The following is a 24,803-nucleotide window of genomic DNA, read 5'->3' as shown; positions in this document are numbered from 1 at the left end:
TTATCAAACATTTACTGAAATCAATATACACCACATCAACTGCTTTACCCTCATCCACCTGTTTGGTCACCTTCTCAAAAGAACTCAATAAGGTTTGTGAGGCACGACCTACCCTTCACAAAACCGTGTTGACTATCTCTAATCAAATTATTCCTTTCCAGATGATTATACATCCTATCTCTTATAAACCTTCCAAGATTTTGCAAACAACAGAAGTAAGGCTAACTGGTCTATAGTTACCGGGGTTGTCTCAACTCCCCTTCTTGAACAAGGGGACAACATTTGCTATCCTCCAGTCTTCTGGCACTATTCCTGTAGACAAAGATGACTTAAAGATCAAAGCCAAAGGCTCAGCAATCTCCTCCCTAGCTTCCCAGAGAATCCTAGGATACATCCCATCCGGCCCAGGGGACTTATCGATTTTCATACTTTCCAGAATTGCTAACACCTCCTTCTTATGAACCTCAAGCCCTTCTAGTCTAGTAGCCTGAATCTCAGTATTCTCCTCGACAACATTGTCTTTTTCCTGTGTGAATGCTGACGAAAAATATTCATTTAGCACCTCTCCTATCTCCTCGGACTCCAAGTACAACTTCCCACTACTGTCCGTGACTGGCCCTACTCTTACCCTAGTCATTTGTTTATTCCTGACATATCTATAGAAAGCTTCAGTGTTATCCTTGATCCTACCTGCCAAAGACTTCTCATGTCCCCTCCTGGCTCTTCTTAGCTCTCTCTTTAGGTCCTTCCTAGCTAACTTGTAACTCGCGACAGTTGCAGCATAACCCCACGGCTCTTAAACTCAAGCCCTAGTTAATAAACGCTAAAACAATTTAGGCCTTCTTCACGGCTCTGTCCACTTGAGTGTCAACCTTCAGAGATCTATGGACATGAACCCCAAGATCTCTCTGTTCCTCCACATTCCTCAGAACCCTGCCGCTGACCCTGTAATCCGTATTCAAATTTTTCCTACCAAAATGAATTACCTCGCACTTATCAGGGTTAAACTCCATCTGCCATTTTTCGGCCCAGCTCTGCATCCTATCAATGTCTCTTTGCAGCCTATAACAGCCCTCCATCTCATCCACTACTCCACCAATCTTGGTGTCATCAGCAAATTTACTGTCCCACCCTTCAGCCCCCTCCTCCAAGTCATTGATAGAAATCACAAATAGCAGAGGACCCAGCACTGATCCCTGTGGTACACCGCTGGTAACTGGTCTCCAGCCTGAAAATTTTCCATCCACCACCACTCTCTGTCTTCTATGTGATAGCCAGTTACTTATCCAATTGGCCAAATTTCTCTCTATCCCATACCTCCTGACTTTCTTCATGAGCCGACCATGGGGAACCTTATCAAACGCCTTACTAAAATCCATGTATACGACATCAACTGCTCTACCTTCATCTACACACTTAGTTACCTCCTCAAAGAATTCAATCAAATTTGTAATGCAAGACTTGCCCTTCACGAATCCGTGTTGACTATTCCGGATTAAGCTGCATCTTTCCAAATGGTCATAAATCCTATCCTTCAGGACCTTTTCCATTAACTTACCGACCACTGAAGTAAGACTAACCGGCCTATAATTACCAGGGTCATTCCTGTTCTCTACATCTTTCTGTTCTAACTCTGCCAATTTTCCTGAACTAAAAATATCCGCCTCATCCTCCACCTGTTCTTTTCCAACCATCTGATCAAAAATCGTTTCTGATAATTGCACTTCACCTTTATCTTCACTCTCTGATTTCTCCTCTTGTTTTAACCTGTGACTTTGCGACCTTGTTACTACACAATCCGGAAAAATCCCAGGATATTTGTCCTTCAACACTTCAGTTGTCTGATTTTGCACTGGCTTATCAACCACAGTAGGCATCACTCCCACCTGCGATCCAGCTATATCATTACCCAAGATAAACAGTATTCCTGGACAAGATAGTTTCTCTATTACTCCTACTACCACTTCACCACTCTTCACTGGACTTTCCAATCTTACCTTATATAATTGAACACTACTCCTCTCACCCTGAATTCCACATATTATCACCTTTTCTGGCAACATTCTTCCCAAACTACATAACTCCTCATCTCTTACCATTAAAGATTGACTCGCTCCCGTATCTCTTAAAATTGTGAATTCTTTACCTGCTCCTCCTGATACACATGAGTAAACTTTACCCACACAAGTAAATTGAGATCTTGCACCTTCTTATCAATCACCTCTTGATCAGGCTGTACAATCTTTTGCAGATCCTTCGCTTCACTTGGGCTTACCTTTACCACTTTAACAAACCCTGTTTTATCTTGTCTTATCCTGTTTTACCACATCAGCCTTCCCAGTGCTTTTCTTCAACCACCAACACTGTGACTTTACATGGCCTAGTTTATTACAGTGAAAACATTTGAAACTTTTCATTTCTTTTCCACCCTCCTAGATTTATTTTTTAATCTGAGGTACATTCTCCTTATTATCTCCCATCAGATCACCTTTACCTTTACCACTTGAGTATTTCTCATGTCCCCAGTTGCTATCCCTCACAGGCTGAAACTGATGTCAGAAACCAAGCTTTGATTTATGAACTAATTCATAATCATCTGCCATTTCTGCTGCTAATCTTGCCGTTTTAACCCTCTGCTCTTCCACATGAGTTCTCACTACATCAGAAATTCAATTATTAAACTCCTCCAAAAGCATAATTTCTCTGAGAGCTTCATACGTTTGGTCTATTTTCAAAGCCCTTATCCACCTATCAAAATTACTCTCTTTGAGCCTTTCAAATGCCATGTATGGTTGACCAAATTCTTTCCTTAAATTTCTAAACCTTTGTGTGTGTATGCTTCAGGCACTAGTTCATATGCATCTAAGATGGATTTTTTCACTTCCTCATATGTCCCAGATACCTCCTCCGGTAGTGATGCAAACACTTCACTAGCCCTACTTACCAGCTTTGTTTGAATCAGTAATACCCACATGTCCTGTGGCCATTCCATTTGTTTAGCTACCTTCTCAAATGAAATGAAAAAGGCTTCCACCTCCTTCTCGTCAAACCTTGGCAATGCTTGGACATATTTAAATAGACTCCCACCAAGCCTTTGACCCTCTTCCTCACTATCCTCATCACTGTCATCCAACTGTACGTTTCCCTTTATGTCTGCCAATTTTAACTGACTATCATGTTTCATGGCCATTTTCTGTAGTTCAAACTCTCTCTCTCTCTATCATTTTCTCTGATCTGTATCTCCCTTTCTCTTTTTGTTCTGCTAGGGCTATTCTTTCTGTTTTCCTTTCTTCTCTCTTTTCCTCTCTCGTTGTCTTTCTCTTTCTTTTTCCTCTCTCTCTCTCTCTCTTTCTTTTTCCTCTCTCTCTCTTTCGTATTCAAGCTACTTTAATTCTTTCTCATGTTCCATTTGTTTAATTTGCAACTGAATTTTTGCTATTTCCAATGAGTCATACTGTATCTCAGGCAACTTTAAATGCCTAGCCACCGCCATAATTACCTCATCTTTTCGCATTTTGTCAGGTAAATTTAACTGCAATGTTTTTGCCAAATCTAACAGTCTGCTTTTAGTCTCTGTCCATAAAGGTACTGCGTGTGACTGTCTCCGCCCCCCAAAAACTTCTGAGCCTCTGAAAGAGCCATTGTCCACAACACACTCCCTACTTAAACTAAAATACCACACCTGAAAAGCACCCACAATATGCTCACCCCTCACTATCTTTAAGTTCACTAAGCCAATCCAATAGATAGACTTTTATCTCCCTCGAGCCCCCAATTTGTTAAGGGCCAGGGTTTAGAGAACCCCAAAGTGTATCATGGAGTTCACCTGATCCACAACTTATAATAGATTGTGGTATGGGGAGCACACGGCCCACTCTACAGGTGTGGTACAGCAGAAATGGGAAAGTATTTTTTAAAGCAAAACAATGTTTATTCTGTGAACTCAAGTTAAGCTTTTTAAAACATACAGTGAACATCTTAGCAACCATTAATTCAAATACAACCCCCAAAGAATACAACACTAAGCAATTCTTGAAGCTTTCCTTTTAACTTCCAGAAGACTTAAGAAACAACTTTTAACAGAAGCACATCAGGTTAAAGTCACTACTGTTATTTGTTTTAAATCACCAGGATCGGTTTACAGCCTTTAGATTACAGAGAGAGACTCTAATACACCTTCTGGCTGTGACTGCAGCAATCCAGCTCTGAAAATGAAACTAAAACACTCCCTGCAGCAAACAGCTTAAAGCGAAAGTAAAAAGCTGCCAGACAGCCCAGCTCCACCCCCTCTCTGACATCACTGCAGTAGTAAACACCCATTTCTTAAAGGTACTCTCACTACAGATATTTATATACACACCCATTTATAAACACCCATTTCTTAAAGGCATTCTCACATGCCAAGAGTCGCCCACATGCAATGGGGCAGAGCTCCCGCAGAGCTGCCCTGGACCATCGGTCTTGATTTTCAAGCTCATAAATTCTAGCGTGTGAATTGAACCCACAACCTCCTGGCTCAGGCAGGAGTGTTGCCAACTGGACCACACCGGGCACACAAGCACATTGCTCAAGCTTGAAGTATGTGCAAGATTTAGATGTGGAAAAAGGCATTTCCATTTGTAGGCGAGACCAAAACTACAATATAAGGTAGCTGCTAATGAATGTGATTTGGGAGAAACCTCCTTCCCCAGAGAGAGGATACCGTGTGGAGCTTACTGCCACATGGGTTTAAGGAGAGGCTGGGTAAGCACAGGCGCGGGAGAAGGTGGCGGAAGACCGCGTTGATAGGGTTAGATGAAATGAGGAGTTAGGGCGGGGCATTAACACTGCCATAGACCATTTGGGCGGACTGATCACTTTCTGTGGCATACATTCTCTGTAACACAGGTATCAATGTTGGCTTTTTCATGGTACATAATGTGTATCACTGTAGCTCTCAGCTCCTGTTGCCTGGATTGAAAGCAAAGGGTGCGGATGACTTTCCCTTTCGGAAATAGGCCCCTCCGAGACTGTTTATCGATTTGGATTGTTTACCTCCTGAGTGCTGCTGCTTCAAGCGAAAGAATAGCTTTTTATTTCCCACTTGATTTTCTCCCCCTCCCTCCGGACCCATGCCTGAGATACTGCTTCATAAGCGCCGGCCAACTTCTGAAATCTCACCAAAGTGGCCATTTGGGTAAGAATTTGGTAATAATAATCTTTATTAGTGTCACAAGTAGGCTTACATTAACACTGCAATGAAGTTACTGTGAAAATCCCCTAGTCGCCACACTCCGGCACCTGTTCGGGTACACAGCGGGAGAATTCAGAATGTCCAATTCACCCAGCAAGCAAGTCTTTTGAGACTTTGTGGGAGGAAACCGGAGCACCCGGAGGAAACCCACGCAGACACGGGGCGAACGTGCAGACAGTGACCCAAGCCGGGAAACGAACCTGGGACACTGGCGGTGTGAAGCGACAGTGCTAACCACTGTGCTACCGTGCTGCTGGGTGTGAGCTGGGGGCTGGACAGGAAGGTGGCGGGGTGGGTGCCTGGCCTGTTTTATATCCCCAGCCCCGCACTCCCCTTGCTGAAAAAACACCTGGTGGGGGGCATGTGAAATGCAGCCCTGGGGCATTGTGACCCGAAATGCCCAATTCCACCCTGGGCAATGTGTTCGTCAACGGATCCATTGAAATACCCAGGCTCCCCCGAAAGGCTCCTGTGACATTGGACAAAATGCTCCACACAGAAAGGAGGCTGCTTCTGTGGCCGAAGCGAAACCTTTGGCAGCATTTCTCACGACAAGTCGGGCGACAGATTGTTTAATAATGACAGGCGTGTTATACATTGCAAACCACAATGTATGTTTCAGCTGCTCCGACAGAGCTGTGTTTAACCTGCCATGTCTCTTTAAGGTGATGGATTCTCTTTGCTAGAAACGTCCTCGTGTTAATTACAGGTTAATTACTCCGGGAGGGAGACGTTTTCAGATTCTCGCCTGTTCGTCAATTTCCACTCCAGGTCAATATGCAAATTTCCCTCCGCAAAAATAATTAAACCCCAGTCGGAAATGTGCTGAATTTCCCTCTTACTTTAAAAATATTTAAAGCAATCTGAAGTGTGACATCTTAAAGCTGCTCTCAACATCAGACTTTGAAAGAGTGAGAGAGTTAGATCGATAAGTAAAGAGAGGGATGTGGAGATGGATAAAGAGGGCTGGAAAGACAGAGAGTTGGAGAGAGAGACAGAGAAAGAGGGAGAGGGGATGATGGAGAAAAAGCAAGCGTGAAACAGAGAGAGATAGATAGCTAGGCAGGAGAGAGAAATGAAGATAGATATGGAGATACTGAGATAGACGATACATTACAGATGTATATTTTCTGCCAGTCTGTGTGCATTTACTGGCAATGCCTCCTCCCAGGGATACAGTAGTATTGTGGTTATGTTGCTGGACGAATAACCCGGAGGCATGAGTAGAAATCCCATCACAGCAATTTACATTCAGTTAATTATATAAATCTGGAATTTAAAAACTGGTACCAGCAATTGTGACCACGGAACTACCAGTTATCATAAAAATCCATCTGGCTCACCAACGTCCTTTGGGGAAGGCAATCTGCTTTGCTCACCCTGACTGGCCTGAATGTGACTCCAGACCCACCGCAATGTGTCCTCTGGAAGAGCCCAGGAAGCCACTTGGTTGCACGCAAGACGGGCCAGCTCTGGATCACCTTCCTGAGGGCAGTTAGGGATGGGCAGTGATGCAACCATCAATTCACACGAGACAGAGTGTTGAAGTGAACAGTGGCTTTCATCGACTAGAACAGTGCCTGCCTACGACTGCTCTGCAAGTGAGAGCCTCCTACAGGGCAGCTGCTCTTTATACTTCCCCTCAAGGGGGCGGAGCCCACAAGACACCAACATGATACATTCCGTGTAGTACAGTACAATGGTCCATAGCTGGACCCCACATGGACAACAGCGTGGTACCACGAAGTACAGTGGTGAATGGTTACTATAATACGTTCACCACAGGCAGTAAAAGCTGGCTTTGACAGAGGCACTCGCAATCCGTGAATGGATTGAAAGGTTAAGGTCAGGACACCCGGCCCTTGAGTTTCCGACTATTTTGTCATTAACATGTACAATCACAAGGGTTGCAATTTGGGTGTGCACCCACTCCCTCCCACCCCAACACCCCTCACCACCACTCCCACCACCGACTCCCCCTTTGTCCCTCATGCTGTGTGAACTGGGAGCTCTCATCCAGAAGGCTTGACCCAATCATCTGTGAATCACCCTAAAATAACTCTCTTAACAGTTACAAAATCCGCTCCAAAGCAAAATCGCCTCTGTAGTATGTAACTGGCACTGCATCACCTGAGCATTCTTACTTCCCCCTGGTACTAACAACATAGTTTTTTTAGCTTTTCGAAGATTGACCTGTGCAATTACATCCTGTCACAATCCTTAGCGGTAGGTGCAAGTCATTCCATTGCAAGTGTGACTTCCAATTAAAATATGGAGAGAATTGCATTTTAATGCAGTCACACAAAAAATGCCTTACAGTATTAATTCAATCTTATTTATTTGAATGCTGTTAACTGTTCATTATCTCCCTGCTCTTGACAGATCAGAAGCAAGCTCGAGAATGTAAAAGGCCTTTGTTTAAATAAACACAAGGCATTGAGCTATAAATTTTAATTCAAAGGGAAATTAAAATCAAATACGAGGCCACTTCCCCTTTTTCCTCTCTCCAGCTTTATTCCCTGGCGTCCTCTCTTGCCTCCTCTCTCCTCCCAGCTGGGGTTTCCTCTTCCCAGAGCCCATTCCACAGTTGCAAGTTCAGAGTCAACATCGCTCGCCTGTTTGACTTTGGGATGCTTGACCTTTGCTCACTTCACGCGCGCACGTTCCAAGTAGGTGTCACTGAAAGGGAGACGGGGTTTGCATTGACATAGCGCTCTTTCGTGGCCTCATGCAGGAAGTCCCAAAGCGCCTTGCAGCCAACTAAGCACTTTGAAATGCGATCACTCTTGCAATGTAGGAAAAGCAGCAGCCCGAGTTTCACACAGCAAGCTCCCATAAACATCAACAGGATGACGACCACCAGTAACAGTCTGTTTATGTGATATCGGTTGAGGGATAAATAATGGGTGAGAACCGCCCCCCCTCCCGCCCCCTTTCTCTTTGAATTACCAGGGGATCTTTTATGTCCACTTGAGAGGGCAGAGCTTTGGTATCATGTCACATCCAAAAGACAGCACCTACAACAGTGCAGCACTCCCTCAGTGGAGTGTCAGCCTAGATATTGGGCTCCAGACTCTGGACTGGGGCTTGAACCTTCTGACTGAAAGACAAAGGTGGAGAAGCAGGGACACAGGCTAATTCTGCAGCCTCTGTAATCCTGAGACCCTGAGGGACGATGGTGTAGATGGAATTTGGTTGGATTAGTTTGTTGGATTTGGACTTTCCCCCAAGCTTCTGATACAGTTCCAGAGTGACAGGTGGGACTGATGCGCCAGATCCCAGCAGAATGAGCTGCTAGGGAAAGAAGCAATGCACGAGGTTCATTAAAGTGGAGCCCATACCAAACTCTGATTCGCATATCCTAACATCCACCAAGTCCTTTTCAGCCATGTGTTCACTGACATACATTGGCTCCAGGTCTGGCAATGACTTGATTTGAAAACTCTTATCCTAGTTTCCAAATCTTTCTTAACCGGGTAATTAAAAGATAACCATTGAATCATTCATGAAACAGGGTTCACTGATCTCCTTGGAGCTGATTAAATTATTAGCAGAGGGGAAGTATGTTTTGCCGATAGTTTAACACTAATCACAATTTAAACCACTGTTTGGGGGACAGGCATGTCCCCGATTCGCATGTTGGCTGCAGGTGCTGCAAGCCAGCCACCTGATTTTCTTCTCACTCTCTTGGCATCAGACTGGTTTACACCGTCTCTGCTTGGTGAGGTTCAATCACCGCGTCAACAATAACTTGCTTTTTTCTAGTGCTTTTCACATTCGTCAGATATAACGTGAGGCGGAGCCACATTCCGAGATATTAGGATGGGTGACTAAATACTTTGACGCCAGTCTGAGTTCATCTGAGAAGGTCCCTATGAATTGCCTTGATTCGACATGCTATATAAATGCAAGTTGGTGTTCGTCACTTGTTGTTAACCCCCACCCCGGTGTGTGTCTTGTTCAGTGACACGTTGGCTCCTAATGTATCAGGCTTGATAATGCTAAATATAAAGTTTCCCAAGATGGATTTTTAATCTCCTTTCTCTTAACTTCATCTCTTTCAATTTTAGGACCGAGTCAGTGGCAGAAAAGATGCTTACCAACTGGTTTACATTCCTCCTGTATAAATTCCTGAAGGTAAGGTTATAAAATGGCCTCTTCTCAGTCTGTGTTCACGCGTCGGTTTGATTTCCTCTCAGGTTTGTTCTGAGAATTTCAGCCTGAATATTTCTCTGGGAGAGAGAGAGGACAGAAAGACATTTGGTTTTTACAAAATCATGCCCTTTGCTGTTTTGGGATAAGCTAATTAACCGAGTGATAGCTGGAAATCAAGGCTACATTTCTCCACGTTACTGACTCCTCTGTTTGGAGTATTCTATTCTTAAAAATTTAAACCTGAAACATTCACCCCCTCCCTGCGCAGTGGCAGGAGTATGTGTCACCTACAAGGTAAGGTGCACTGCAGCACCTTGCTGAGGGTCCTACAACAGTGACTTTCAAACAGGCGAACTCTGGAATGACAAGGTAAGCAGGTAGATAGGCACCTTCTCCAATTTGCACATCCTCCTGACTCGCGTGTGCATCATCGTTACTTCATCATCATCGAGATGAATTGCGGAACTCCTTCCCCAACAGCACTGTGGGAGTACCTATGGAACCTGCCTGGAAATGTGGCGGAGGTAGGTTCGATCGAGGCATTCAAGAGGACATTGGAAATAATGGGCAAGAGCATGGGGAAGAGACAGGGGAATAGCACGAAGTCCTGATGCTCATTTGGAGAGCCGGTACAGATGTAATGGGCTGAATGGCCTCCTTCTGCGCTGTAACAATTTTGTGAGTGAGCGCCACACAGACTGCAGCCGCTCAAGAGAAGCCCTTGCCAGTGATGTCCATTTATCCAGAATGAACTTTTTAAAAAATTGACCTCGGGCAACGTAGAGTTACAGAGTAAGGGAGACAACGGGTCATACAAGGTTTTGTGATCTAGAAGGAGCGAAATTGATTATTTTAAGTGCTTTGTCGGTCTGTGGATGTCACCAGTCCCTGTGTCCTGTATGGATTGAGTACACAGCCCAGACAAGCCCGAGATTGGAGTTATGCAGTGTTGGCTCTGCACAGTCCAATCAATGTTCACCATAATTGACCTCTGTACTTGTCTGCGTGACGGAAGGTGAGTCGACCATTCACGGATCCGTCACTGAGGTGATGCCACCCAGGATCAACTTGAACGGCTGCCGTTCATAGTCTACTCCCGCATATGAGTTGGACAAAATGCCAAAGGGCAGCATTCGGCAAGGTAAGTGAGAGGGAACCTTCCAGAGAGGAAGGGAGCAGCTGCAGTGAAATGGGAGCGGTCGTCCATAAAATCTTCATTTGAAGGTGATGAGCCATCTCCAGATTAGGTTAATGTAGACAGCAGCAGTTTACGCATTCAACCACTGATTTGCAGCACTGTCGGAGGTGCTGCCTTTCGGGTAGGATCCTTCTTAAAAATAATTTTAGAGTCCATAATTCTTCCAGTTAAGGGGCAATTTAGCGTGGCCAATCCACCTAGCCTGCACATCTTTGGGTTGTGGGGGTGAAACCCACGAAACACTGGGAGAATGTGCAAACTCCACACGGACAGTGACCCAGAGCCGGGATCGAAGCTGGGATCTCGGCGCCGTGAGGCACCAATGCTAACCACTGCGCCTGGGTGAGACCCAAATCCAAGGACCTTTCAGCCTTCCCACGTGGACATAAAACTGCATGCTGCTGTTTTGAAGACAGCTGGGCAGTTCTTACCAGGGTCCAGCCTTTCACCGCACTGTCAATATATTTTTTTTTATTAAATATTTTATTGAAAATTTTTGGTCAACCAACACAGTACATTGTGCATCCTTTACACAATATTATAACAACACAAATAACAATGACCTATTTTATAAACAAAAAATGAATAAATAATAAATAACAAAAATGAAAACTAGCCCTAATTGGCAACTGCCTTGTCACAAGTAACACTCTCCAAAAATATAATTTAACAGTCCAATATATAATTATCTGTAGCAACGACCTATACATACTATACAGTATATATTAACAACCCTGAGAGTCCTTCTGGTTCCTCCTCCCCCCCCCCCCCTCCCCCCCGATCCTGGGCCGCTGCTGCTGCCTTCTTTTTCCCATTCCGTCTATCTTTCTGCGAGGTATTCGACGAACGGTTGCCACCGCCTGGTGAACTCTTGAGCCGACCCCCTTAGGACGAACTTAATCCGCTCTAGCTTTATAAACCCCGCCATGTCATTTATCCAGGTCTCCACCCCCGGGGGCTTGGCTTCTTTCCACATTAGCAATATCCTGCGCCGGGCTACTAGGGACGCAAAGGCCAAAACATCGGCCTCTCTCGCCTCCTGCACTCCCGGCTCTTGTGCAACCCCAAATATAGCCAACCCCCAGCTTGGTTCGACCCGGACTCCTACTACTTTTGAAAGCACCTTTGTCACCCCCATCCAAAACCCCTGTAGTGCCGGGCATGACCAAAACATATGGGTATGATTCGCTGGGCTTCTCGAGCACCTCGCACACCTATCCTCCACCCCAAAAAATTTACTGAGCCGTGCTCCAGTCATATGTGCCCTGTGTAATACCTTAAACTGAATCAGGCTTAGCCTGGCACACGAGGACGACGAGTTTACCCTGCTTAGGGCATCTGCCCACAGCCCCTCCTCGATCTCCTCCCCCAGCTCTTCTTCCCATTTCCCTTTTAGTTCATCTACCATAGTCTCCCCTTCGTCCCTCATTTCCCTATATATATCTGACACCTTACCATCCCCCACCCATGTCTTTGAGATCACTCTGTCCTGCACCTCTTGTGTCGGGAGCTGCGGGAATTCCCTCACCTGTTGCCTCGCAAAAGCCCTCAGTTGCATATACCTGAATGCATTCCCTTGGGGCAACCCATATTTCTCGGCCAGCGCTCCCAGACTCGCGAACTTCCCATCCACAAACAGATCTTTCAGTTGCGTTATTCCTGCTCTTTGCCACATTCCATATCCCCCATCCATTCCCCCCGGGGCAAACCTATGGTTGTTTCTTATCGGGGACCCCCCCAGTGCTCCGGTCTTTCCCCTATGCCGTCTCCACTGTCCCCAAATCTTCAGTGTAGCCACCACCACCGGGCTTGTGGTGTAGTTCCTCGGTGAGAACGGCAATGGGGCTGTCACCATAGCCTGTAGGCTAGTCCCCCTACAGGACGCCCTCTCTAATCTCTTACATGCCGCTCCCTCCTCCTCTCCCATCCACTTACTCACCATTGAAATATTAGCGGCCCAATAATACTCACTTAGGCTCGGTAGTGCCAGCCCCCCCCTATCCCTGCTACGCTGTAAGAATCCCTTCCTCACTCTCGGGGTCTTCCCGGCCCACACAAAACCCATGATGCTCTTTTCAATCCTTTTAAAAAAAGCCTTCGTGATCACCACCGGGAGGCACTGAAACACAAAGAGGAATCTCGGGAGGACCACCATCTTAACCACCTGCACCCTCCCTGCCATTGACAGGGATACCATATCCCATCTCTTGAAATCCTCCTCCATCTGTTTCACCAACCGCGTTAAATTTAACCTATGCAATGTGCCCCAATTCTTAGCTATCTGGATCCCCAGGTAACGAAAGTCCCTTGTTACCTTCCTCAACGGTAGGTCCTCTATTTATCTACTCTGCTCCCCTGGATGCACCACAAACAACTCACTTTTCCCCATGTTCAATTTATACCCTGAAAAATCCCCAAACTCCCCAAGTATCCGCATTATTTCTGGCATCCCCTCCGCCGGGTCCGCCACGTATAGTAGCAAATCGTCTGCATACAAAGATACCCGGTGCTCTTCTCCTCCCCTAAGTACTCCCCTCCACTTCTTGGAACCCCTCAACGCTATCGCCAGGGGCTCAATCGCCAGTGCAAACAATAATGGGGACAGAGGGCATCCCTGCCTTGTCCCTCTATGGAGCCGAAAATATGCAGATCCCCGTCCATTCGTGACCACGCTCGCCACTGGGGCCCTATACAACAGCTGCACCCATCTAACATACCCCTCTCCAAAACCAAATCTCCTCAACACCTCCCACAAATAATCCCACTCCACTCTATCAAATGCTTTCTCGGCATCCATCGCCACTACTATCTCCGTTTCTCCGTCTGGTGGGGCCATCATCATTACCCCTAACAACCTCCGTATATTCGTGTTCAGCTGTCTCCCCTTCACAAACCCAGTTTGGTCCTCGTGGACCACCCCCGGGACACATTCCTCTATTCTCATTGCCATTACCTTGGCCAGGACCTTGGCATCTACATTTAGGAGGGAAATAGGTCTATAGGACCCGCATTGTAGCGGGTCCTTTTCCTTCTTTAAGAGAAGCGATATCGTTGCTTCAGACATAGTCGGGGGCAGTTGTCCCCTTTCCTTTGCCTCATTAAAGGTCCTCGTCAGTACCGGGGCGAGCAAGTCCACATATTTTCTATAGAATTCGACTGGGAATCCATCCGGTCCGGGGGCCTTTCCCGCCTGCATGCTCCTAATTCCTTTCACCACTTCTTCTACCTCGATCTGTGCTCCCAGTCCCACCCTTTCCTGCTCTTCCACCTTGGGAAATTCCAGCCGATCCAAGAAGCCCATCATTCTCTCCCTCCCATCCGGGGGTTGAGCTTCATATAATTTTTTATAAAATGTCTTGAACACTCCATTCACTCTCTCCGCTCCCCGCTCCATCTCTCCTTCCTCATCCCTCACTCCCCCTATTTCCCTCGCTGCTCCCCTTTTCCTCAATTGGTGTGCCAGCAACCTGCTCGCCTTCTCCCCATATTCGTACTGTACACCCTGTGCCTTCCTCCATTGTGCCTCTGCAGTGCCTGTAGTCAGCAAGTCAAATTCTACATGTAGCCTTTGCCTTTCCCTGTACAGTCCCTCCTCCGGTGCTTCCGCATATTGTCTGTCCACCCTCAAAAGTTCTTGCAGCAACCGCTCCCGTTCCTTACTCTCCTGCTTCCCTTTATGTGCCCTTATTGATATCAGCTCCCCTCTAACCACCGCCTTCAACGCCTCCCAGACCACTCCCACCTGGACCTCCCCATTATCATTGAGTTCCAAGTACTTTTCAATGCACCCCCTCACCCTTAGACACCCCCCCTCATCTGCCATTAGTCCCATGTCCATTCTCCAGGGTGGGCACCCTCCTGTTTCCTCCCCTATCTCCAAGTCCACCCAGTGTGGAGCGTGATCCGAAATGGCTATAGCCGTATACTCCGTTCCCCTCACCTTCGGGATCAATGCCCTACCCAGCACAAAAAAGTCTATTCGCGAGTAGACTTTATGGACATAGGAGAAAAACGAGAACTCCTTACTCCTAGGTCTGCTAAATCTCCACGGGTCTACACCTCCCATCTGCTCCATAAAATCTTTAAGTACCTTGGCTGCTGCCGGCCTCCTTCCAGTCCTGGACTTCGACCTATCCAGCCCTGGTTCCAACACCGTATTAAAATCTCCCCCCATTATCAGCTTTCCCATCTCTAGGTCCGGAATGCGTCCTAGCATCCGCCTCATAAAATTGGCATCATCCCAGTTCGGGGCATATACGTTTACCAAAACCACCGTCTCCCCCTGTAGTTTGCCACTCACCATCACGTATCTGCCCCTGTTATCCGCCACTATAGTCTTTGCCTCGAACATTACCCGCTTCCCCACTAATGTAGCCACCCCCCTGTTTTTCGCATCTAGCCCCGAATGGAACACCTGCCCCACCCATCCTTTGCGTAGCCTAACCTGGTCTATCAGTTTCAGGTGTGTTTCCTGTAACATAACCACATCTGCCTTAAGTTTCTTAAGGTGTGCGAGTACCCGTGCCCTCTTTATTGGCCCGTTCAGCCCTCTCACGTTCCACGTGATCAGCCGAGTTGGGGGGCTTCCTACCCCCCCCCTTGTCGATTAGCCATCACCTTTTTCCAGCTCCTCACCCGGTTCCCACGCAGTTGTATCTCCCCAGGCGGTGCCCCCCCGCCCATCCTCTCCCATACCAGCTCCCCCCTCTCCCCAGCAGCAGCAACCCAGTAATTCCCCCCTCCCACCCCCCCCGCTAGATCCCCCGCTAGCGTAATTACTCCCCCCATGTTGCTCCCAGAAGTCAGCAAACTCTGGCTGACCTCGGCTTCCCCCCGTGACCTCGGCTCGCACCGTGCGACGCCCCCTCCTTCCTGCTTCTCTATTCCCGCCATGATTATCATAGCGCGGGAACCAAGCCCGCGCTTCTCCCTTGGCCCCGCCCCCAATGGCCAACGCCCCATCTCCTCCACCTCCCCTCCTCCCCCATCACCACCTGTGGGAGAGAGAAAAGTTACCACATCGCAGGATTAGTACATAAAACCCCTCTTTGCCCCCCACATTCGCCCCACCACTTTGTTCGAATGTTCTTTTTAATAACCCGCTCATTCCAGTTTTTCTTCCACAATAAAAGTCCACGCTTCATCCGCCGTCTCAAAGTAGTGGTGCCTCCCTCGATATGTGACCCACAGTCTTGCCGGTTGCAGCATTCCAAATTTTATCTTCTTTTTATGAAGCACCGCCTTGGCCCGATTAAAGCTCGCCCTCCTTCTCGCCACCTCCGCACTCCAGTCTTGATAAACGCGGATCACCGCGTTCTCCCATTTACTGCTCCGAGTTTTCTTCGCCCATCTAAGGACCATTTCTCTATCCTTAAAACGGAGGAATCTCACCACTATGGCTCTGGGAATTTCTCCTGCTCTCGGTCCTCGCGCCATCACTCGGTATGCTCCCTCCACCTCCAACTGACCCGCCGGGGCCTCCGCTCCCATTAACGAGTGCAGCATCGTGCTCACATATGCCCCGACGTCCGCTCCCTCCACACCTTCAGGAAGACCAAGAATCCTCAGGTTGTTCCTCCTTGCGTTGTTTTCCAGTGCCTCCAACCTTTCCACACATCGTTTCTGATGTGCCTCCTGCGTCTCCGTCTTCACCACCAGGCCCTGTATATCGTCCTCATTCACGGCTGCCTTTGCCTTCACGACCCAAAGCTCCCGCTCCTGGGTCTTTTGTTCCTCCTTTAGCCCTTCGATCGCCTGTAGTATCAGGGCCAACAGCTCTTTCTTCATTTCCTTTTTGATCTCTTCCACACAGCATTTCAAGAACTCTTGTTGTTCAGGGCCCCATGTTAAACTGCCACCTTCCGACGCCATCTTGGTTTTTGCTTGCCTTCCTTGCCGCTGTTCTAAAGGATCCACTGCAATCTGGCCACTCTCTTCTCCTTTTTACATCCGTATCCAGGGGGGATTCCCTTCTGGTTTACCGCACAGTGTTTTTAGCCGTCAAAATTGCCGTTGGGGCTCCTATCAAGAGCCCAAAAGTCCGTTTCACAGGGAGCTGCCGAAACGTGCGACTCAGCTGGTCATCGCCGCACCCGGAAGTCCCACTGTCAATATATTGGCTCACACCAAGACATGGACAGGGATTTTCCAGTCCCACCAAAAGTCAATGGACTTTTGACTGGATGCAGCGGGCCCTGTCCCAGCGGGCCCTGTCCCAGCGGGAGATGTCCCAGCGGGCCCTGTCCCAGCGGGCCCTGTCCCAGCGGGCTCTGTCCCAGCGCGAGATGCCCCAGCGGGTCCTCTCCCAGCGGACCCTGTCCCAGCGGGTCCTGTCCCAGCGGGCCCTGTCCCAGCGGGCCCTGTCCCAGCGGGCCCTGTCCCAACGGGCCCTGTTTCAGTGGGAGGTGCCCCAGCAGCACTGACCCAGCGGGAGGGACCCCAGTGGGCCCCGCCCAAGCAGGAGGTGCCCCATCGGGCCTTGCTCCAGCAGGCACTGCCCCAGCGGGCCCTGTCCCAGCGGGCCCTATCCCAGCAGGAGGTGCCCCAGTGGGCCCTGTCCCAGCGGGCCCCGTCCCAGCGGGATTTGCCCCAGCGGGCCCTGTCCCAGCAGGAGGTACCCCAGCGGGTCTTGCCCCCAGCGAGAGGTGACCCAGCGGGCAATGTCCCTGCGGGCCCTGTCCCAGCGGGAAGTACCCCAGCAGGCCCTGCCCCAGCGGGAGGTGCCCCAGCAGGCCCTGACCCAGCGGGCCCTGTCACAGCGGGAGGTGCACCAGCGGGCCCTGTCCCAGAGGGAGGTGTCCCAGCAGGCTCTGCACCAGCAGGAGGTGCCCCAGCAGGCCCTGCCCCAGCAGGCACTGCCCCAGCAGGCCCTGCCCCAGCGGGAGGTGCCCCAGCGGAACCTGCCCCAGCGGGAGGTGCCCCAGCAGGCCCTGTCCCAGCGGGCCCTGTCACAGCGGGAGGTGCACCAGCGGGCCCTGTCCCAGAGGGAGGTGTCCCAGCAGGCTCTGCACCAGCGGGAACTGCCCTAGCAGGAGGTGCCCCAGCAGGCCCTGCCCCAGTGGGCACTGCCCCAGCGGGAGGTGCCCCAGCGGGCCCTGCTGTCATGATATGCAAACATGCAACCAATGAACACTCAGAATAGGACACAACCAATGGGCAGTCGGGACACTCAGAGGTGGCATCACCACAAGGGGGCATGACATATACACTATAAAAGGGATGAGGCACTCACACCCTGCCTCTTTCCACAGACCAGCCCCTACCTGATTCTTACTGGTGATTGTGATGAGGGGGGGTGATAGGAGGATGGGTGAGGCTGATGAGGAGGTGGGGATGGGGGAAGCACCGTTGCTCTGTAACCCCGAGGGGATGGTCAGCTTGAACATGCAACTGTACTAACTCTGGCCTCTTCCATTCTCCCACATTGACCAGGAATGTGCAGGGGAGCCTCTATTCATGCTGTTCTGTGCCATCAAGCAGCAGATGGAGAAGGGACCAATTGACTCAATTACAGGAGAGGCACGCTATTCGCTCAGTGAGGACAAGCTCATCAGGCAACAGATAGACTACAAGACACTGGTAAGTTCCGAATGAAACGGGGAACGAGATGGGGTGTGAGTGAGGTGGGGGGGGGGTGCGCGGAAGGAGGGTTGAGTGAACGGGATAATGTGTGATTGGCCTGCGAAACTTGGGCTGCCAATCAAGATTTCTTCTCTTCGCTAGCCACAGGAGGGAGCAGCATGGGCGTGTGGTCATTTCATTTTAATTTGCCTCCTCTGGCCAGTTCCGTGCTGGGTGGGGTGGCGTGCGATGGGGGCACAGCTCCATGAGCGTTGGCTGGCCGACGGCACCCTGTTGGCCGACAGGGAGCTGAGACGGTCAGCGTGGGCAGCTGTTGGACTGCAGAGACATCACAGCTGAGACAAATGCTGCTCTCAAACCCCAAACATGCCCAGCTGGCGTGCAGTTTCCAGCAGGAGGCGCAAGGTAGAGATGCTGGCGTTGGTTCCCCTTCGAGCTGCGAGGGCGAAGGGGCGTTTTGACAGAGGGATTCAAAACCTGATGGAGTCAGTGATGTGAAACTGTTTCCAGTGGCTGAGGGGGTCAACCACCAGAGCAAGGTAAGTGGCAAAAGAAGGAGAGGCGAGATGGGGAAGCAAACCTTTTGCACGCTGAATGGTGGTGATCCGGAATGCACTGCCTAAAGGAAAGACTCAGTAATAACTTTCAAAAGAGAACTGAATAAATATTTGAAAAGCAAGATTTGCAGGGCTATGGGGGAAAATCAGAGGAAAGGAATGAATTTGATCACTCTTTCAATGAGCCAGCACATCCATGAGCTAACACATTCATGATGGGCTGAATGGGCTCCTTCTCCTTCCCTTCTAACTGAGGACAATTAAGATCAATTGTAGCCCCAGGCCGAGATAAACGAACCCAGCTCAATCCAGGGGTCAACACTCAAACCTTCCTGGCATAGTGCCGCTCTGAACCATTGAGTCCCTACAGTGCAGAAGGAGGCCAGTAAGCCCATCAAGTCTAACCTAACCTGGGCACGAAGGGGCAATTTATCATGGCCAATCCACCTAACCTGGAGGAAGCCGGAGCACCCGGAGGAAACCCGCGCAGACACGGGGAGGACGTGCATACTCCGCACAGACAGTGACCCAAGGCCAGACTCAAACCCTGGCGCTGTAAGGCAGCAGTGCTAACCACCGTGCCGCCACTGAAGTAAGTCAAATCCTCTCCACCTTCTGGAAGGCCAGCTGGATAAAACTTGGGAAAAACCTGCAAAGACTGGGACAGAACACAGAAAAAATGCTGGAAACGGCAACCTCCGGTGTAGCTCAATATTTGAAAAGGGGAGTTCCTGCCATTGACCAGAGCCTGATTAAGGGAATGCATCAGCAATGCAAACCTGTCTTTTCCAACAAATTCTGTATCTTCTTCCAAACTCAAGATGCCAGCTTCCCTGTCAGAATCCACTTATTTGGAGGGAGAGTCGAGTCACTTTTGATTAGAAGCCATTTCTCTCTGCCTCGCTCTCAGAAAATGGCCCGAGCTCCCTATAATTAAATGGCTTTGCAGCCTGCTGAAGATTAAAGTGGATGAGTCAGGTAGTCAAGGGAAACAAAATCATGTTCTTCTGAAGTTGCTCTGTGTGTGGGGGAAGAAGAGGGCCAGGAAGAAGAGTGAGACCCTCATTGTACTGGGTGTGTAATGTTGATCAGAGTGCAACCCTCGCTGTAATGGGTGTGTAATATTGGTCAGAGTGAGCACCTCACTGTAATGGGTGTGCAATATTAGTCAGAGTGAGCACCTCACTGTAATTGGTGTGCAATATTGGTCAGAGTGAGCAACTCACTGTAATGTGTGTGATATTGGTCAGAGTGAGCACCTCAGTGTAATAGGTGTGTAATATTGGTCAGAGACCCTCACTGTAATGGGTGTGTAATATTGGTCAGAGACCCTCACTGTAATGGGTGTGTAATATTGGTCAGAGTGAGACTCTCACTGTAATGGGTGTGTAATATTGGTCAGAGTAAGTACCTCACTGTAATGGGTGTGTAATATTGGTCAGAGACCCTCACTGTAATGGGTGTGTAATATTGGTCAGAGACCCTCACTGTAATGGGTGTGTAATATTGGTCAGAGTGAGCACCTCACTGTAATGGGTGTGCAATATTGGTCAAAATGAGACCGTCACTGTAATGGGTGTGTAATATTGGACAAAATGAGACCGTCACTGTCATGGGTGTGTAATATTAGTCAAAATGAGTCCACCACTGTAATGGGTGTGTAATATTGATCAGAGTGGGACCGTCACTGTAATGGGTGGGGTGTGTAACACTGATGAGAGTGGGATACTTGCTGTAATTGGTGTATAATAGAATATAAATTATAATTGGTAAATTGAATGTGGCTGTTCAGGAACCAATTAGGGCTTTTAGGAAATTACATCGCTGTAATTAATCATTTAACATTCAGTCATCAAACAAGACAATTCTCAAAATTCAAATCCAATCTCTGAAATGCTGATATCTGCATACCAGAATGGGATAATTGCCAGCACTGTAATCTTCCAAGGGGTTTAGGGATACTTTCTGTCTGCCGTTCTTTACTCGGGCGCACTTAAGACTAATTGTTAAATGGGCGGAGGTCAGATAACTTTGCACAAACCCCAGGGATCAAAGCTCAGTCCTTCTGTAAACCAGGGCCACACCTTCCCACTCGGGTAGAGGTAAAAGACTCTCTGGTCGCTATTCCCAAGAAGAGAAACGGAGTCATGCCCACGTGCCCTTGCCAATATTTATCTCTCAAACCAACGTCACTAGGAACAGGTTAACTGGACATTATCTCAGGGCTGCGTGTATGGGAGCTTGCTGTGCTCAAATTGGCTGCCGTGCTTATGACATTACAACAATGGCTGCACTCCCAAAGTACTCACTTAACTATTAAGATTTTGTTGAGGTCATGAAAATGTTAAACGGAAAAGGCATGTGCTTGACTCGTAAATGCCCTCAGGGCTGGGCAATAAATGCTGACCCAGCCAGCGACGTCTACATCCCACGAATGAATAAAGAAAAAAGAAGATCAATTCGAAATCAATTAGACTCTTCATCACCTGATTGGATGATTCTTGACCATCAGTCAAACAGCCAGTTTTCCATCGCCAAAAGTGTTTTTATAAACTTTTTTTTCCCCCCAACCTCTTTCTGATTGTTCCCCTGGATTTAGTTTCCAGCTACAAGGCAGGGAAGGGAAGAGGGATGAATGCCTTAAATTTGAATCAGTTCAACTTTCCCCTGAATTGTGCCTTGAAGATACCGAATGCCTTTTTCCTGCCCTAATAAGTGAGACAGCTGTAGGGATTGTTTGGAATTACAGATGGAAGATTGTGATAACCTGATATCAGAATTTGCTGCTCTGCTACCCAATGCTGCTAAGGATGAGCGAACGGCTCCGTTTAACATCTTCCAGCAAGGCGAGAAGTGGCGGGGAGGAGGCGGAGGTCGTCTCCCACAACTTGTTCAGCTCAAATAATCTCGCTTCTCGATCCTTTCGAATCGGGTGAAGCGCAGCACTGCGGAATGACAAACTCAAACCTGCCCTGGTTTAAAGAATTGAAATTTAAGAAGAGGTAGAGGATGAAGCAGGTGAGGTGGCATCTGAAAGAAAGAAGGGCAGGTGAAGATTTCGAACGGAGATTCTTTGGAGCTGCACCCTGGCCCAGCGAAGTATTAGCCTGCTTGAGCATTTCAGTTGCTGCCCCACTGCCATTTCTCTTCCCATCTCCTTCAATGATTCCTCATCCAACAATTCTATTGCCCATATCACAATTGTCCTTTCCCCCCCCCTGTTACGGGCCAGGGTTTAGAGAACCCCAAAGTGTATCATGGAGTTCACCTGACCCATAACTTTTACTAGATTGTGGTATGGGGAGCACACGGGCCTACTTTACAGGTGTGATGCAACAGAGAGCGAAAGTACTTTTAAATTAAAACAATGTTTATTTATGAAACCAGTTAACACTTTATAAACCCGCAGTAAACAACAACTATCAACACCAATCATCCCCACAGATATAATATTCGATACGTAACCCTCAATCTTTCCTTGCAACAACCATGAGACAAAAGACCCCTTTTAACACCGAGATTACGGGCGGGATTCTCCCAGCCCCGCGCCGGGCTGGAGAATCCCCGCACCTGCGCCACGCCGCCCCGACGTCGGCACGCGATTCTCCGCAGAGCAGAGAATTGGCACTGGCGCGTTTGGCACGGCGCCGTTCGCGGGCCGCCGATTCTCCGGGCCGCGTGGCTGCTCTAAAAAGGCAGAATCCCGCCGGCGTTGTCCACACCTGGTCGCAGCCGGTGGGAACTCTGCGCGCAGGGTCGGGGGGGCGGCCTGTGGGAGTGGGAGGGGGACTCTGACCCCGACCCCGGGAGGGGCCTCCGATGGGGCCTGGCCCACGATCGGGGCCCACCGATCGGCGGGCCGGCCTCTCACTCCCCGGGCCTATTTTCTTACGTGCCGGCCCCTGAACTCCCGCGACATGTTGCGTCAGGGCCGGCACATTGAGGGAGATCACCGTGCATGCACGGGTTGGCACGGCGCACAGTTCGCGCCGGGATGGGAGGCTGGAGCGGCGTGAACTGCTCCAGCGCTGTGCTGGCCCCCTGCAGGGGCCAGAATCGGTACTCACAGCATCCGTTCACGCCGTCGTGAAATGCAACAAGATTTCCGATGGTGTAGACATTCTGCCGCTGAATGGGAGAATCCCGCCCCAGGTTTAAATTCTCTACTGAGAGCAGTTATCACTTTGAAATCACCCAAATGATCTGGAGACCTTTAGATTGCAGAGAGACCCTTATACAAATGCTTGCTTTTCCTGCAGCTATCCAGCTCTCAAAACGAAACTAAAAACAGCCCATAGCTGCCTGCTCAAAAACAAAAGTGAAAGACAGCCAGCCCAGCTCCATCCACGCTCTGACATCGCTGCAGCTATTCGATAAACACCCATTTGAAATGAAATGAAAATCGCTTATTGTCACAAGTAGGCTTCAATGAAGTTACTGTGAAAAGCCCCTAGTCGCCACATTCCGGTGCCTGGTCGGGGAGGCTGGTACGGGAATTGAACTGTGCTGCTGGCCTGCTTTGAAAGCCAGCTATTTAGCCCAGTGTGCTAAACTACCCATATCTTAAAGGTATTCTCACATGGCACCCCCTGTGCTCGCTGACCTACCATTGGTTGCTGGTTGGACAATGCCTAAATTTTTTAATTCCCGCGGTCAGCACGGTAGCACAGTGATTAGCACTGCTGCCTCACGGTGCCGAGGTCCCAGGTTCGATCCTGGCTCTGGGTCACTGTCCGTGTGGAGTTTGCACATTTTCCCCGTGTCTGCGTGGGTTTCACCCCCACAACCCAAAGATGTGCAGGGTAGCTGGATTGTCCACGCTACATTGCTCCTTAATTGGAAGAAATTATTTGGGTACTCTTAAATTTGAAAAAATAGAAAGAAAAAAAAGAAAAATTTCAATTCCCATCATTGATTTCACCACTTCCTGCTTCTACTTTCATCCCTCCCAACATCGTCACATTCCTCCCAATTCTGCCTCTCACACATCGCTGATTTTCATCACTTCATCATTGGTGGTCATGCTATCAGTCAGCTCAGCACTAGAATTCATCACTGGCTTCTGCCTGGCAATGTGGAAAATTGCCCAGGTTTGTGTCCTGTCCACAAAGACCTGGCCTATCCATCTACTTTCGATCCAAAGCAAAGTGATGGAAAGCGTCGTCAACAGTGCAATCAAATAGGGTGCTCTTTCCAAGGTCCGATGCAGACTTGATGGGCCGAATGGCCTTCTTCTGCACTGTAAATACTATGATTCTAAGCGACACTTACTTAGCAATAATCTGTTCATGGATGCTCAGTTTGGTTCCGCCAGGGTCACTCAGCTCCTGACCTCATTACAGCCTTAGTTCAAACGTGTTAAAGAGCTGAACCCCAGAGTTGAGGTGACCGTTACTACTCTTGACATCAAGACAGCCTTTGACCAAGTGTGGCATCAAGGAGGCCTAGCAAAATCATAGGGAAAACTTTCTCCAGGTTGGATTCATACCTAGCACAAAGGAAGGTGTTTATGGTTGTTGGAGGTCAATCATCTCAGTCCCAGGACATCAGTGTAGTGTCCTAGACCCAATACCTTCACTGCTTCATCAATGACTTTCCCTCCATAGTAAAGTCAGAAGTGGGGATGTTTGCCTGATGATTGCACAATGTTCAAGATTGTGGTATAAGCAATTTGCTATATAAATTTAAGTTGTTGGTGCTTGCTTCGGCAGCACGTTTTACGATCATAGAATTTACAGTACAGAAGGAGGCCCATCTGGCCCATCGTGTCTGCCCCGGCCCTTGGAACGAGCACCCCACTTAAGCCCTCCCCATCCCTGGAACCCAGTAACCCCACCTAACACTTTTGGACACTGAGGGGCAATTTATCAGGGCCAATCCACCTAACCTGTACATCTTGGGACTGTGGGGGGGAAATCGGAGCACCCAGAGGAAACCCACGCACACACGGGGAGAACGTGCAGACTCCGCACAGACAGTGACCCAGCGGGGAATCGAACCTGGGACCCTGGCACTGTGAAGCCACAGTGCTTCCCACTGTGCTACCGTGCTGCCCACTATAAAATAAATGCAAGTTGTT

General features: G+C 48.8%; 1 protein-coding gene across 4 annotated transcripts in view; it reads left to right on the top strand.

Moving 5' to 3' along the window:
- The window catches only part of plxna4 (plexin A4), a 776,634-nt gene that overhangs the window by 692,289 nt on the left and 59,542 nt on the right, over positions 1–24,803 (top strand). For all 4 annotated transcript variants that reach the window (XM_072471113.1, XM_072471112.1, XM_072471111.1 and 1 more), the window contains exons 23-24: positions 9,304–9,370; positions 18,018–18,164. In XM_072471113.1, coding sequence (XP_072327214.1) covers positions 9,304–9,370; positions 18,018–18,164 — 214 coding nt within the window. The remainder of the gene's footprint in view (positions 1–9,303; positions 9,371–18,017; positions 18,165–24,803) is intronic.

This window comes from Scyliorhinus torazame, chromosome 13 (assembly GCF_047496885.1).
Source record: "Scyliorhinus torazame isolate Kashiwa2021f chromosome 13, sScyTor2.1, whole genome shotgun sequence".
NCBI lineage: Eukaryota > Metazoa > Chordata > Chondrichthyes > Carcharhiniformes > Scyliorhinidae > Scyliorhinus > Scyliorhinus torazame.
This window is presented reverse-complemented; position numbering and strand designations above follow the sequence as displayed.